Source organism: Acipenser ruthenus, chromosome 4 (assembly GCF_902713425.1).
Source record: "Acipenser ruthenus chromosome 4, fAciRut3.2 maternal haplotype, whole genome shotgun sequence".
Taxonomy (NCBI): Eukaryota; Metazoa; Chordata; class Actinopteri; order Acipenseriformes; family Acipenseridae; genus Acipenser; species Acipenser ruthenus.
This window is the reverse complement of record NC_081192.1, coordinates 3520127-3536834: the sequence shown is the minus strand read 5'-3', so window position 1 is coordinate 3536834 and position 16708 is coordinate 3520127. Positions and strand designations below refer to the sequence as shown.

The following is a 16708-nucleotide window of genomic DNA, read 5'->3' as shown; positions in this document are numbered from 1 at the left end:
ATACAGGTTATGCACTGTACCACACCCAATATAAGCTCCTGTGTGTGGTTTACTATAATGGAAGTGAAGAATGCTTATTTTATTATTATAGGAAAAATCACAGAAAGTGCATGCACAGTAAGAAGCATTCTGCATTAAAGAGGAAGTCGGTTTCTCTGGATTTGCTGACCCTTTCTTCCTTACAATCTTCATGGATTGGACAGGCAGCATCCTGCGTTTACTGTGTTCAAAATCACAGCGTGGGAAATATGGCAGGACAATGCAAGTGCTCTTGAGTTTGCACATTGTGTTCCATTTTTTTAACGTTCATCAAAATTGGGCTGAAGGATTTTTGTTTTCATTTTTTGCTTTGACAGACTTTAGAAGACCAAAAGAAATGTTCTGATTTGTATTTTTCTTTCATCTCTCTGGGGATTCTCTTGAACTCGTGAAATTGTCAGACTATATCATGTTAACATTACCAAAATTATACTAATGCCATTTGACCAATGTAGCATAATCTTCCTAATGCTATTTCAACCCATGTGACTTCTCAATTCTACAAGCCAGACTTTGAGCTTACTTTTTTTTGTTTGTAATAGCAGAGCATAAAGAATATCAGAAATATTTGTTTATGTTATTTTTAAAGGCACACTTCCACTAACGATTAATACAAATGCTATCAAACTCCCATTTCCTTTTTACAACAAAGTTCTTGATGATGGTGTCGGTATTACTGCAGACGATTCTCATTCAAATGCTCTGCTGAAAGCTAACCAGGACAAAGACTGAATTCTTCATCTTCTTCTTCTTCTTCTTCTTCTTCTTCTTCTTCTTCTTCTTCTTCTTCTTCTTCTTCTTCTTCTTCTTCTTCTTCGTATAATTATTATTATATGCATTGGTATAAAAAATGGAACATTTTGAAAGAAAACACTTTGTAAACAGTGAGGTTTTATTTTTATTTTGTCCCCAAATTAGATTGTATTTCTCAGACTCAAAACACCCTAACAATGCACAGTGTCTTCTGCTTCAGTGCACCAGTAAATCTCTTTCCACTTGCAAGCCCAGCTGTTTCAATCACCCTGCCGGTGATCCGCAATGACCTCCTCAGTGTGAGCACAGTTTAAAACCAGACATTGGTTTGAGATGTGGAGTCAGCGCGAGAGGCAGGCCCTTCTGTAGCTGTATAACCCATTCAAACCCTGAGTACCCTGAGTACTGTACTGGTTCTCCCATACGCTACAATGTGTGAGATTTGAACTAAACCTGGGGTCATGTGGTTATCATATACAGGACCTGGTTTTACTGCATTTACACAGTCAGCACTCTAGCATAATGTGTTGGCAGGAAGATACCGTAACGTGTGAAATAGAACATATACACAACATAAAACACGCGTGACTGTGCATCTCTTGTGTAACATGCACCTTAAGTATAACATGTTATACCTAAAAATGAATGTTTTTGGTGTTTCGGAGATATACATATAATCAATATATTTATTTATTTACATCTATAAAAATTGCATAGACAAGTATTTCTTTACTTTATTGGTTAAGTGTGTGTGGGGGGGGATCAATAAACCATTTTTTTTTTTTAGCAGTTTCAGACTTTTATTTGGAAGATTACCATCATGCCAGATAATAGAAGTAATAATCTATGGTAGTTCGAAATGAGTTAAAAGTAAAAACCAAATCAACTTGACACTCCACTCTGCATGCCAGAAACAGAAACCCTATTTCATATTGCTATTAGTGATAATTAGGACTGCATTTTTGTCACATTAAAAAATACCACATTTCTCAGTCTAAAAATAGGCTTTTCAAGTTAGTTCATGATTAAACATACTCTTTATTAAAGTAGAACAAAAATAGCGTTGTCACGTTCAAAATGGATAATGTTCTCTAGTTATTGTACAACAAATGTTCCTAAATATTTAAATGCTTACCTGAAAGAGTAAATACTAAATTGTAGAATATTTCGTTTTTTATGCCCATCTTTTAAAGACATTTTATTTTTTACCATCAGTGAATTATCAAACAAAATAAAAATGTAAACACATGTAAAAATAACAACAGACACGTGAAATGTCTTCTTCTTGTACTGCACAGAGCGATCTTTAGCAGAAATATTTCTGATCTGTGATGCAGCTAGTGTCTTTTTCGTTGAAGACATTTTAAAGAAATCCTGCAGCTCTATGCAGTGTGTGTTCAATCAAACTAAACTGGCTGCCAGGTTCCTAAATGCAGTGTACAGTAACAGGTAGTGCATCAATAAGACAAACGTTTGCTGTATTTATTTTTAAATAATAAAAAATGTACATTTACAGTATTCTTTCAGAAGTTTGAATTTTCACAGGGAACTACATATTACATGACAATGGGTAAATTTAATGGAAATCATGAAATCCATGATAACCGTGAACAAAATGCTTGCAATAATGCAGCCAATGCAATGCAATGCCAGGCGTGCTCCGATAAGCAGGGTTTTGCGATGGTAACCAAGACTCTTAAAAAAAAAATAAAACAAGATAAATGTCATACCAATCTCGACAGCATTGGGAAATAAAATAAAGCATTTTATGCTTGTCATATTTGATCATGGTATAAATAGTTGCCCATTGACAGTCTGGCCAAGAATTCCAAGCTTGCCTGCCAAGCAGAACACAGGGTAACCATTTTGAACACTGCCCGTCAAGCAGAGCTGTCTTCACATTTCTATACCGAGAAATTGTCCTCAGATGTTTCTTTTTTTGCTCAAAGAAACTGCCAGCCAAAGAGACATCCTTCAGTCTGTGCTATTAACCCTGTAATGCCCAAGCATTTTTTAAATGAGAAAAACTACTTTATTTATGTAACTACAACTATGGTCAAAGTTTTGCTTCACCTAGAGTTTTAGGATTGAGACATAATTTAAAAAAGAAAAAGAAACTATATGAACATAATTTCGATATCTTATTAGTAGTTAGATCTCATGTTAGATTTAAATGTTAAAATATGTGATTCAATATGTTAATGTAACATTATTCAGCAGGTTTAATTTCACTTTATGAAGCAAAATTTGTTAATTCTATAGGCTGATGCACAGTTTTTGTCCTGTCCGGCAACACATAATGGAACTGCTTCTAAAAAATTCTGACGTGAGACTAGATTTAAAAAAGAATAATACTGAGGGTGACTTATCATTGTATCACACTGTATGTGATACAGAGATGGGCATTACACTGTTACAGAACCATTAGAATCATCCACAAGTGTAGATACACTGCGAAACAGCATTAATTCATATTTGTACATCTTGAGCATACCTATGATCAAACAGATTACTGCAATTTTTTTCTGTATTGATAAATAGTTCATATTGGGTTACAGGTGGTCAGCTAAATGTGAACATTGGTAAAGCTCATAATTAAAGGGCCAACACAAATTTGAAAAGAAGGATTTTCAGGCTACAATCCTTTTTTTGAAGCTTGACATTTAGTGGATGACACATATTATTATTATTATTATTATTATTATTATTATTATTATTATTATTTATTTCTTAGCAGATGCCCTTATCCAGGGCGACTTACAATTGTTACAAAATATCACATTATTTTTACATACAATTCCATTATTTTTACATACAATTACCCATTTATACGGTTGGGTTTTTACTGGAGCAATCTAGGTAAAGTACCTTGCTCAAGGGTACAGCAACAGTGTCCCCCACCTGGGATTGAACCCACGACCCTCCGGTCAAGAGTCCAGAGCCCTAACCACTACTCCACACTGCTGTAAAAGTGTCTCCAAAAAAGTTCCACATAGTTAATTCAGTTCCCACTCTGTTGTGGGTAAGACCAGTGGCTGTATTTTAAAACTAGACTAGTGCACAAAAAATAGGCTGAGAAAAATCCAACAATAACTTATTAGGGAGAAAGTTGCAATCAATGGGAACTAAAATCTAATTCTAAGTCGATAATCAATCCCATATTTTAGGATGTATTTTTACAATAAAAACTATTTTCTCTTACCAATTCCAAATTGAATAATCTGGTGAATTATTTTTGGACCATTTATCTCTAAGCAGAAGACAACAAGAATTGTATCCTTGGCATTGCCAGTCAGCTACACTTCTGCACCTGCCAGTGCCCATCTGCTCTCCCAAACGCTCTATAGAATCAGGCTTTTACTGCTGGCAACGTCCATCTGCTATTCAGCTGGAGATCCATGGGACATAACAGTGCCCCTCCTGGACTGCCTCTCCAGATATTTTATTCTGGCCAAGAATGTTTACTGACTCTCAACAGCTAGCCTAGCCTGTATGGCTCAATTTAGACTCATATTCATACAACTCTTGAATCGTGTATTTTAGATTTTGCACAGCGGTCGATTAAAAGTGTACCATCAATAATCCATATAAAATGTGGCCATGTACTGCAGATGCAAGTGGCTTTGCAGAATGACACAGTTGTATTTCTGCTTATTGATTCTGGATAGACAATTCCAGAAATAGTACAGGTTAAGAGTTGATGTCCTTAAGGTTATGAAAACATTACCTAGAGATCTCCCATACTATTGAAACCACAAAGTTCTGTCGACCTAGGAACAGACAATTATACATGCAGGGACAGAGGGAGATCTCAGAGTTAAAGCAGCTCTTTAGAGACAGGGGCCACACCAGGGAAATATTGTTGATAAAAGCACCTATTTTATCAGCAGATGAACGTATTGCCTAAGCAATACACTTCTCCATGATTTCTCGGTCTAGAACTCAGATGTACTAATTTCAAGCACAAATTCGATAATATTTGCATTTTGAAATTCCTTTTTACAAGTGAAACATATTTTTGTTAAAAGTTGTAGAACAGTTTCAACTTATTAACATTTCTACTTATGAAAGAAAAATATTTAGGGGAAAAAAAAAACAAAACATTAATCCCATGTGTACCAACTGTTAATAATCACCAATTAACATAACAAATGTGCATCTTTACTTGTTAAATGCAGATTAAACAGAGTTGTCAGCCTTTGCCAATTGTAATTATGGATGTCCTAATCCGTTTTTAATGACTGGTAGACTATTCCTTATTGTTCGATATTGAACAGAATGGGGACTGAATTCCAACAGCAGATTAAACTGGACATTATTACCAGTGCAGATGCTTGTCATCAAAGTCCACACTTACATTGAAAATGTATTTTCTCTGTTCTATATCCAATTGACAATACCCTGCATTGAAATAATACCTTAAAGCCAGACTACCCCTGATCCTTACCCTAATTGTACTTGCTAGAACCAAAGTCATTGTATTTATCTTGCTCTTAATTGTATTATTACTTGTACTGTGATTCTTGAAATGTATTTTTGTTCATGACTGTAAGTCGCCATGGATAAGGGCGTCTGCTAAGAAATAAATAATAATAATAATAATAATAATAATAATAATAATAATAATAATAATAAAGCATATGCATTATAGTTCGTAAAAGCATAACCGAAATGTATTAGCTGTATATCTATTTAGTAGTTCCAAAATAAGCTCCTCTTCATGAGAATGTTCCTACAGACTACCCCTGATCCTAACCCTAATTATTTTTAAAGTGTCACCACCTGTTCCATTCAGGCATAGCCAGCCATGTTTTAAATAGATGTCTATTGTCATATGCTGTGGGTGGGGGAGGAGGAGGAGGAGGAGTTGTGGGAGCATGCTTTTTATTCATCTTTGTTTTACCATGGCCTTGTCTTGTTTTAGGCAGCTAAGCATCAGCCTGTATGCATGAATCGGGGTCTTTCATCCATGCACCTCAGTAACCTCTTGGCTTTAGAACCATGGGGAATTCCATCAGCAGACCCGGCTGCCTGGGCCAGAAGTCCAAGCAGGTGAAGTCGGAGGAGGACTTCTTGAAGGAGTGTTACCAGCGGAGAGGTCCTCCCCTCATTGAGAGCTGGGGAGGGGAGAACCTTAAAGACAAGAACAATGCGGAAACTCACAGCAATACAGAGGACAGGCTCATTGACAATGCCTGGAACCCAGTCCAGACTCCTCCTGTTAACATCCCCCAAAACGGAACTCTCGCTGAGGAAAACATCACAGATTCTTGCAACCAACCCAAAGACAAGACTGGGGGAATGGGGCAGCAGACAGCAGGAGTGCTGAGACGGAGCTCAGGGAGCCCTTGGTCCTGGAAGCCACTGGCTACCAGGGAAGTGACCGAGATCACTGAGGTCACTGAGACCACTGTCACGGAGATTGTGGAAGTGACGGAGTACCCATCAGGAGAGAAGGGGGGAGACCCCATTATCACCAGGACTGTGAGGGTCCTTACTGGGGTTGCTGAGGAGCTCTCTGAGGTCAATATATTACCTTCCCAGTGCTGTGCACAACAAAGAAGAAATACTGATGCCAGAAACACATGTTTAAGAGGCTAACCTCTTGATTGCCAGGATTTCATGGTTAGGAGAATTTGGATGAAATGTTGGCAATAAACACTTTTTTTAAACTGGAAGCATTAGCTCCTTAAACAATGTTGGAAGAAACAATGGCAGTTGTTTCATTATCCCTCACTGAAGTACAGGTTTCAATATGTTATGCTGTACAGTATGCCTTCTTTCATGTCCAAAAAAACAATGGCTTGTAAATATATAAACCGCATAGTCATACTCTCAGCTAGTGCAGATTAAGACCATTTGAAAACGCACTGGAATGGATTGATTCTGCCATTGTCTTTAAAGAACAAGGCTGACACACGTGGCTGCTTGAGTTTATTTGATACTGTCCTTTTAGGAAGATTCAATGATGACAGATTTAAATAATGTGCACATTAAAAATCAGCCATTTAAATTAAAACACAACAATGCTGTTGAGTCTGATGTATGATAGCTCTGATAATCAGACCCCCTCAATAACATCAGCCTCTGAATTCAGTTTGTAACAGGACTTTTCTTTTTCTTGTACTTTGCCTTCCTCACTACAGCTTCAGAATGATGAGCAGTCAATCTCAGATCAAGACAACAGTGTGGACAAGTGGAGCATGCTTAACAAAAAGGTACAATATTATCAATATTACTGCACTTATTAAAAATGTGTCTATGGTATTGTTTTTATTTGGTGTTGAAAATAATGGAGTGTGTTAGTTCTCGTTAGAGTCAGAGAGCAAATGATGTAAATCTCTCTTTGATTTCCTTTCCGCTCATCAAGGGACAATTGAACAGCGTTGGAGAGCTGAGAAAGGAGGTTCACAAAACACATCTGCTTTACTATTTTTGATCCACATAGTGTTTTAGGTTTTGTTTTTATGCAAGAAGGCTATGTTTAAAAAAAAAAAAAAAACGTTTCATATGTTCTTCAATGCTTTATAATGAAAGAAAAACTCACAATTAATGTTCCTAATAGGAAACAACAAAGTGGACTTCCACATCCTTAAACATCTTGAGTTGTTCTATTTTCCTTTCATAAAAAGGAACAAAAAACTTTTGGAAAAAGGGTCCATGGTGCTTGAGTGATCATTTAGGTACTCAATGGCAGTGCCAGAAAGTTGAAAACAGAAGGTTTTATTGTCTCTCTGGAGTGCAGTGCTGGAGAGCATAGACTGAAATGCTGTTGTGCTCCCAAGGTTCAAGAGAGCAGTGCTGAGGAGCTGAGACTGAAATCTGTTTTGCACTGAGAACACACGTCCACAAAGCTGTTAAGATTGTAGGAATGTTTTGCTAAGGACTGTTTTTTCTTGTAGCCCCGTTTTGATTATAAAGCAGTTTGCAGTTTGTTAAATCTTTTTTAAGTCTTGTAGAGGTTAGAGGATTATTCTCAGTTTTTAAAGACCTCTTCATTAATGCATTATTTCCCAATTTATATTTTTTCAGTTATTCAAAATACTGTAGTAATGGTAAATATAACAATAATTACTTTCAAATATATAGTTTTAGAACACAGTTTACAATAAACACAACAACACAATAAACAAGGTACCACATCTTAAAAAAGCAATATATTTATAGAGTGAAAACGCAGGGTTACCAAATGTGGAAAATCACCCCAGCACTAAATGCAAGTGGCAAACAACAAAGTTAAAGATGTGTTCATACATTAAAAGGTTAAAAATATGTTGCTGTGAGACCTCATACAACAGTTATCAAATGAAGGCGGGACATCCTGTGGAATATATTTTGTGAGGAATGAGTACAGTAGTAAAGGTACCAGTACAGTAAATATTGTAGTTAAGTGTTCATTAATACTACTTACAGTTTCCTAGTGAATGTGTATAAGGGACGTTTCAGTTGTATAGCACTCATAAGTGTAGTGCTGGAGAGCTGTCCCATGGAGCTCTCTGGTACAGTAAGGGCTCTCAGGCTTGACGCAAGTCAAAAGAAGGTTGTTTGAGAATGAATGGCTGTCTGCCAAAGATGTCAATAAATGTCTAAGATTGTAAGAATAAAAGCACAATGTTGGGTCCCAAAGCTAATTCTGAAAATGGGTGCCACCAGCAGTTTTGGATCTCCTTTGGTGTTAGGTGTCATGGAAACTCAAAGATAGAGGAATAAATTAGTTTTAGGTTTATTATTACACACATCTACAAATACAGTGCAATCCTTCTATTACGGAAAATGGTCTTGCAAGAAAGCTGTTCTTAATAAAGAGAGATCTTTAGATGTATTGTGTCTCCAATCTGAAAGGAATTGCTGTCTAAGTATGTATCTGGTAACTAGGTAACTAGGAGGGAGTTTCATTCATGCATAAGGAAATCAGCTAAACGTAACAATAGATTTGCCCTTTTTTATATAAAAGAAACAATTTTTCACAGTTTCCAAATGTGTCATGTTTTTGTCAATGCCAGTAAGTACATCTGCTTTTCTACATGATAAGTGCTGGAACATTTTCTGTGTCTCTGCTAAGGTTGCGCGATGTGCCTTAACTTTCCAAGAGGACTCAGGAAACTCAGAAGCCTTTCTACAAAACCTGGAGGCATTACTGGTTTGGGTTTGCGACATTGAAGAGCTGACAATCACTCAGAAACCCCCATCTTCCGAAGTGAAAGTGGTCACAGCCCAGCTTCAAGAGCAGAAGGTACTGTATTGTAGCGTTTATTCAGTTCGGTGCCCTGCAGGCCACCAGAGTCGATGCCTAAACTTCGGAGTAGTTCTTAGGTCCAAACTTTTCATGTGACCTTGCAAAGTGCTTTAAACAGTTTCCATTACGGTTGTTGAATTTACATGGCTACCATTACAAAAAAAAGTTATTTGAAGCTACTTGCTCTAAAACTAGTGTATGATTTAAATAACAGAGGCTGCAGATGGAGCTCAGTCCAGCCCTGAAGAGCTTTTACCCCTCCTCCACAGTCCAGCCAATTCACGACACCTTGCTCTGCTTTATACCTCTCCTAACCCCTCATCCTCTAGGCCAGTGTGTTTCCCAGTGACATAAACTGAAACAACCAAAATAACCGACTGGCCATAGGGTCCCACCTTGGCAGGACTCCCTCCCAAAGGAACACTGCTGCTGCACCAACCAGCTGGAAACGTTTTGTCTGCCATGAAAGCATTATAGAGATGCCCCTGACTTTCTATATTGTGATTAAGTCATAAAACAGTTTGCACCATTTGGAACTGATTAACATGTATGTACAGTATTTAGCATAATCCCCTCTGAGGTCTTATTTACAGTGATGACCTGAGCAGATCAGCTGAATCTCCCTCCTTGAAGTGACCTGGTTTTAGCTGTATTCAAAGCCGTGGTGGTAACTGGTAGTTTGTAATACAGGATATTTTAGAATACCTTTTCACTGATGTTTCGTGAGTTGGAACCTTCGATCGGACTTACTTATCAAAACTAAACTGAGTTGTGTGAATAAATTAGATGACAGCTTGTAGGCTGAATAATCATTCTCACTGTTTGTTCAGGAAAAGAAGACCCCATAATATTTATTACTGGAGGTTTATCTTTGTGGGTCAGGTCCAGTTTAGATTTTCACAGGGCATCCAGTTTTGTCTGGCCTTTTAAACTATAGTTTTAGTGTATAAACAGAAATTTAATTAGACATCCACAATGAAGCCTGGATATCTGAAACTAAGTACTTTACCTGCTACTGGACCTTTTCCAAAGGCCCAAACAGACAACCATTTTATACAGCAACATTGCTGGGAGAACCTCAGACACTTGTTTTTCTTTCTAGCTCTAATCAAAGTCTATTCATCAGGAAATAATTTGAGGTTGTTCTGTCAACATGTTCCTCTAGGTTATGTATTAGATCAGGTTGTTCAGGTTAGGATTTCATTTGAGCAAGCAAACATTTTTAACTGTGAAACTGAACTGTGTTTCAATCCCAGTCACTCTAACTCCTTCTTGAACTCCCTAAGTGTGCTGTGTCCTGACACTGATAAACAAAAATGCATTTCAAAGTTACAGCAGAGCAACAGGAAAATAATAGACAACACAGCAGCAGGAAATGTTGCTCTCTTGCAAAATATTTTGGGAGTTCAGGTAGAAGTAGGGTTACCATGACTCCATGTACACTAGGACAGTTTGAGACACTCCAGGCTTTTCAACTCACACCCCAGTGCATTGTGGTAAGTGTAGTCCTGCTGTGAAAGGTACCCATGGCAGGTAAAACATACTGTCCTAGTGTACATGGAGTCATCTGATAACCCTACTGTGGGTATAAGAATAAAGTGAAATACAGATGTTCAACCCATCCCTAATGGAAAATAAAGGACTACAACACTAATAAGATTTGGTTACATTTCAGCTTCTACAGCGCCTGTTGGAAGACAGAAGACCCAGTCTGGAGATAATGATACTTGACGGGCCGCAGCTCCTAAAGCAGAGCCAAGGGACAGAAAATGAGGTCTGCAGCAGCATATCCCAGCTGCAGCAGAGGTGGCAGACATTGCTTCAGAACGCAGACACCAGGTTTGTACAGCAGCATATCCCAGCTGCAGCAGAGGTGGCAGACATTGCATCAGAACGCAGACACCAGGTTTGTACAGCAGCATATCCCAGCTGCAGCAGAGGTGGCAGACATTGCATCAGAACGCAGATACCAGGTTTGTACAGCAGCATATCCCAGCTGCAGCAGAGGTGGCAGACATTGCATCAGAACGCAGACACCAGGTTTGTACAGCAGCATATCCCAGCTGTAGCAGAGGTGGCAGACATTGCATCAGAACACAGACACCAGGTTTGTACAGCAGAATATCCCAGCTGCAGCAGAGGTGGCAGACATTGCATCAGAACGCAGACACCAGGTTTGTACAGCAGCATATCCCAGCTGTAGCAGAGGTGGCAGACATTGCATCAGAACGCAGACACCAGGTTTGTACAGCAGCATATCCCAGCTGCAGCAGAGGTGGCAGACATTGCATCAGAATGCAGACACCAGGTTTGTACAGCAGCATATCCCAGCTGTAGCAGAGGTGGCAGACATTGCATCAGAACGCAGATACCAGGTTTGTACAGCAGCATATCCCAGCTGCAGCAGAGGTGGCAGACATTGCATCAGAACGCAGACACCAGGTTTGTACAGCAGCATATCCCAGCTGTAGCAGAGGTGGCAGACATTGCATCAGAACACAGACACCAGGTTTGTACAGCAGAATATCCCAGCTGCAGCAGAGGTGGCAGACATTGCATCAGAACGCAGACACCAGGTTTGTACAGCAGCATATCCCAGCTGTAGCAGAGGTGGCAGACATTGCATCAGAACGCAGACACCAGGTTTGTACAGCAGCATATCCCAGCTGCAGCAGAGGTGGCAGACATTGCATCAGAATGCAGACACCAGATTTGTACAGCAGCATATCCCAGCTGTAGCAGAGGTGGCAGACATTGCATCAGAACGCAGATACCAGGTTTGTACAGCAGCATATCCCAGCTGCAGCAGAGGTGGCAGACATTGCATCAGAATGCAGACACCAGATTTGTACAGCAGCATATCCCAGCTGCAGCAGAGGTGGCAGACATTGCATCAGAATGCAGACACCAGATTTGTACAGCAGCATATCCCAGCTGTAGCAGAGGTGGCAGACATTGCATCAGAACGCAGATACCAGGTTTGTACAGCAGCATATCCCAGCTGCAGCAGAGGTGGCAGACATTGCATCAGAATGCAGACACCAGATTTGTACAGCAGCATATCCCAGCTGCAGCAGAGGTGGCAGACATTACTTCAGAACGCAGACACCAGGTTTGTACAGCAGCATATCCCAGCTGCAGCAGAGGTGGCAGACATTTCTTCAGAAAGCAGACACCAGGTTTGTACAGCAAATATCTTCTGCACTGAATTTATGTTGTGACTAAAAAGGTATAATGGCAACAAAGAGAAAATGCACGATTTGAGCCTTTTGTGTGATTTGTATAGGTTTAGGACATTCTGACCCCCCCCCCCCCCCCCCCCCCAACTTCAAGAAAAGTGGTTCTTAACTCAGCCAATAACTGCAAAAGGAATGTTATTACTTTTGGAAGAGAATGTGCACTTCATTGATATCCTTCTTCTCTTTCTAAATGGGCTGCTCTGGGGAGATTAATATGGATTAAAATACATTTACCTTTATTGAAGTGAAGTTAGAAATGTAATTTAATAATCATGTATTTTAGTTTATGCTAGATGATAATAATAATAATAATAATAATAATAATAATAATAATAATAATAATAATAATAATAATAATAATAATAATTATAATGATAAGGAATCCAAGAAGCAGTGCAGACAGATTTGTGGATTGATCTATTCTGTTTAGAAAGAATCACAGTTTATGAAGTTTTATAAATGACCATGGTCACACAATAAGAACTCTGTCCGACACTACACCCATCTTTAAATTGCAGTGGGATCTCAGAGGTCCACAAAGACGGTTTTAGGACTCCCCTGGCAGCCAGTGTTTAATTGGTTAGTGACTGCTACTACTTTCCGTTTCAGATTATGGGGATTATAGTTATCAGTTTGCTTGTCAGCAGTCTCTACATAAATGAGATGTACTGTATAATCCATGTTGCAGATGTGTTCTAGTGCTCCCCTTTGACACATCATTGTCACATGTACATACAACTAGGCTGGCTCTCAGCTGTGAACCAGAGGATTTTGCACTGGTATTGTTTTGTGTTTAAGGTTTTTAAAGGACTAGTGTTGGCTATAGTTTACTTTACTTTTGATTCTGTTAATTTGGCTGTTCCAAGGGTTTGAACATGTACGGGAGAATTCTGTTTGGCACATCAACTCCTGAAGACATGGTTTCCATCATCGTATGAAGATGGAATTTGATCATCTTTCTTTCTCTGGTTTTAAAGATCGTGTTGGGGAATTAATCAGTACCTGTCGCCAATGCTTCTCCTTCAGTCCACATCAACAAATAGATGTGTCTTACTTATTCTATTCGTAGAGCTCTGTATGCTACTAATTAACTTTGGACCACACGTTGTGTTGTTTGTACATTGTAATTGTTTTTATACATTTTCTTTATATCATTTTCCAGGACCCCCTTGTAAACAAGGTATCGGTCTCAATGGGTAAATCTCCTGGTTAAAGAAATAAGTAATAAATGTATATCCCTTTCGCTGTGACAGGCACCGCAGTTTGGAGCTGATCCTCCCCAAAGCACAGGCCTTCCAGGAGACCACGGACAGTTTCCAGCAGTGGTTGTTTTCCATGGAGCAAAACCTGACTGAGCTTCGAACCGCAGAGAAGCATGTGAGCCACATCCAGGAGGCCGCTGAGCATGCCCAGGTAACTGACCTGCCTGGAAACAGGAAGCCATGTGACTTCAAGTACACAACTGTTTATTACATTGCTCAAGTTCTCAATGACCTCATAGTGTATATGCATCTCTCTCTCTCTCTCTCGCTGTCATATATATACACACACACACACACATATACAGTATATAGCACCCTATACTATAAATTCTTTATGATGTGTAGCAATTCTAATATCCATCTGATCTTAAACAAAGAAATGTCAGATTACTTCAATATCACAGTCTACTATATGTTCTACATGTATCTAGACCTGTGTGAGATATTGTATTTAAACAGCACACATGTAAAAGCTATGAACATGTCATTGTCTTTTTCCTATGCAGGCTGCTCTGGAAGAAATTAAATCCAAGGCTGTGAGTCTGGAGGAAGTCATGTTAAAGGGTCAGAGTCTAATGGAGTGTATATCAGGTCAGTATCAACTGTGCAAAACTGTGTCCACCCTGTACGTCTAAACCACAAATGAGAAATCAACCTTGCTTGACGGATTACCTTGTGTATATGTACATGGCTTCTCCATACACATGACAGATTACCTTGTGTATATGTACATGGCTTCTCCATACACATGACAGATTACCTTGTGTATATGTACATGGCTTCTCCATACACATGACAGATTACCTTGTGTATATGTACATGGCTTCTCCATACACATGACAGATTACCTTGTGTATATGTACATGGCTTCTCCATACACATGACAGATTACCTTGTGTATATGTACATGGCTTCACCATACACATGACAGATTACCTTGTGTATATGTACATGGCTTCACCATACACATGACAGATTACCTTGTGTATATGTACATGGCTTCTCCATACACATGACAGATTACCTTGTGTATATGTACATGGCTTCACCATACACATGACAGATTACCTTGTGTATATGTACATGGCTTCTCCATACACATGACAGATTACCTTGTGTATATGTACATGGCTTCTCCATACACATGACAGATTACCTTGTGTATATGTACATGGCTTCACCATACACATACAATTTTTTTTCCTTAAAAAAAATAAATACATAAAGTATATACACTATAGAGTAATTAGGATTAGAATAGTCACATAATATAACATTTTCATTTGCTGTTAGGTATAATTCTACCATGATTTGAATAATTCAAAAAGAGCACATCACAGAGGAAATGCAGTAGTGTTGTGAAACCAACTGACAAATAACATGAGTAACTTGTTAGGTCATATAACCTATATAATTAACAGTTCTGTTTGCTATAAAAAGTCGAGAGCAGGGGTGACCAACATTGTCCCGTCCACTCCTGGTCTTTGTTCCAACCTTGTTCTAAATGGTTAAATTGAACCAATTAAACCTCAATCCAGACCCTTTAGTAGTTTATGATATCATTTTACCTGTTAAACCTGGAGTGGAATGACCCTCTAAAAAAGTGATTGGACACACCTGGTCTAGAGAATGCCAATCAGACTGACCTCTGTGTTAGCAATGCTAGAAAGGTTCTCAGCCCAGCCTCTCTCTGTGTTAGCGATGCTAGAAAGGTTCTCAGCCCAGCCTCTCTCTGTGTTAGCGATGCTAGAAAGGTTCTCAGCCCAGCCTCTCTCTGTGTTAGCGATGCTAGAAAGGTTCTCAGCCCAGCCTCTCTCTGTGTTAGTGATGCTAGAAAGGTTCTCAGCCCAGCCTCTCTCTGTGTTAGCGATGCTAGAAAGGTTCTCAGCCCAGCCTCTCTCTGTGTTAGCGATGCTAGAAAGGTTCTCAGCCCAGCCTCTCTCGGTGTTAGCGATGCTAGAAAGGTTCTCAGCCCAGTCTCTCTCGGTGTTAGCGATGCTAGAAAGGTTCTCAGCCCAGCCTCTCTCTGTGTTAGCGATGCTAGAAAGGTTCTCAGCCCAGCCTCTCTCGGTGTTAGCGATGCTAGAAAGGTTCTCAGCCCAGCCTCTCTCTGTGTTAGTGATGCTAGAAAGGTTCTCAGCCCAGCCTCTCTCTGTGTTAGCGATGCTAGAAAGGTTCTCAGCCCAGCCTCTCTCTGTGTTAGCGATGCTAGAAAGGTTCTCAGCCCAGCCTCTCTCTGTGTTAGCGACGCTAGAAAGGTTCTCAGCCCAGCCTCTCTCTGTGTTAGCGATGCTAGAAAGGTTCTCAGCCCAGCCTCTCTCTGTGTTAGCGATGCTAGAAAGGTTCTCAGCCCAGCCTCTCTCTGTGTAAGCGATGCTAGAATGGTTCTCAGCCAGCTTCTCTCTGTGTACCAGATGAAGAGGCCCTGCTGGTTCAGGAGAAGACTAACAGCCTCAGGATCAGGTACTCGGTGGTCAGTCTGAACAGCTTCGACGTCCTGCAGAAACTCGAGCAAGCCCTGGAGGCCTCGTCCAGGTGCTCCTCCAGCCAGGAAGACCTCAACCTGTGGCTGGGCAGGGTGGAGAGGGAGCTGCTGAGCGGGGCCAGTCAGTCTGGCTCAGGGGAGAGCTTCTTTACTGCAACTGAGAGGCAGAAGGTACAGTAAAGGGGTATTTTAAATGAGGTCCTGCAGCAATATCCAGAGATAGTGGTTCCATTGGCTGCTTGAGGACTGGCCATTGCATATTACGGTTGTCTGCAGCTCTCCTTCAAGTCTTGTTATTAACAAACTGGAAATATTTTGAGTATAAAATCGATGTCTGTATAATTTTAAGGGGATGAATTCACCTGCAATTACCACACAGCTAGAACTACACCATGACTTTGCTTTAGAATTTGAATCTGCAGGTGTATGAAGTTGAGACCTGACATAATGTACCCTGTGCAACATGATTTTAAAAGCCATCAAAATGAGAAGTACAAACCCAGTTTGAATATCTTGCATTCAGCTGGAGCAGGCTGTGGAGAAGGAGCTGGGTTGGGTCGCAGGTACAGAAGAGAAAGTTGAGGAACTCTGCAACATCCATCTGGACCAAGAGGTCATTTCGTCTCAGCTGTATGAGCAGAAGGTAAGGAGACTCAGTGAGCCTCAGTGTACTGCAGCTCAGTGGTTAGACTGC

At 39.8% G+C, this 16708-nt stretch overlaps 1 protein-coding gene across 9 annotated transcripts in view; it reads left to right on the top strand.

The window, feature by feature from the left end:
- Window positions 1–16708, top strand: part of macf1b (microtubule actin crosslinking factor 1b) — an 83540-nt gene that overhangs the window by 27306 nt on the left and 39526 nt on the right. For 5 of the 9 annotated variants that reach the window (XM_059021418.1, XM_059021421.1, XM_059021410.1 and 2 more), the window contains 8 exons: window positions 5717–6315; window positions 6939–7010; window positions 8855–9025; window positions 10704–10867; window positions 13521–13680; window positions 14036–14120; window positions 15944–16185; window positions 16538–16657. In XM_059021418.1, the coding sequence (XP_058877401.1) occupies window positions 5794–6315; window positions 6939–7010; window positions 8855–9025; window positions 10704–10867; window positions 13521–13680; window positions 14036–14120; window positions 15944–16185; window positions 16538–16657 (1536 nt within the window). In that variant the 5' untranslated portion in view covers window positions 5717–5793. Of the gene's footprint in view, window positions 1–5716; window positions 6316–6938; window positions 7011–8854; window positions 9026–10703; window positions 10868–12045; window positions 12141–12785; window positions 12847–13520; window positions 13681–14035; window positions 14121–15943; window positions 16186–16537; window positions 16658–16708 lie in introns of those variants that run through there. The other 4 variants (XM_059021432.1, XM_059021433.1, XM_059021434.1 and 1 more) reach the window with 3 other exon arrangements.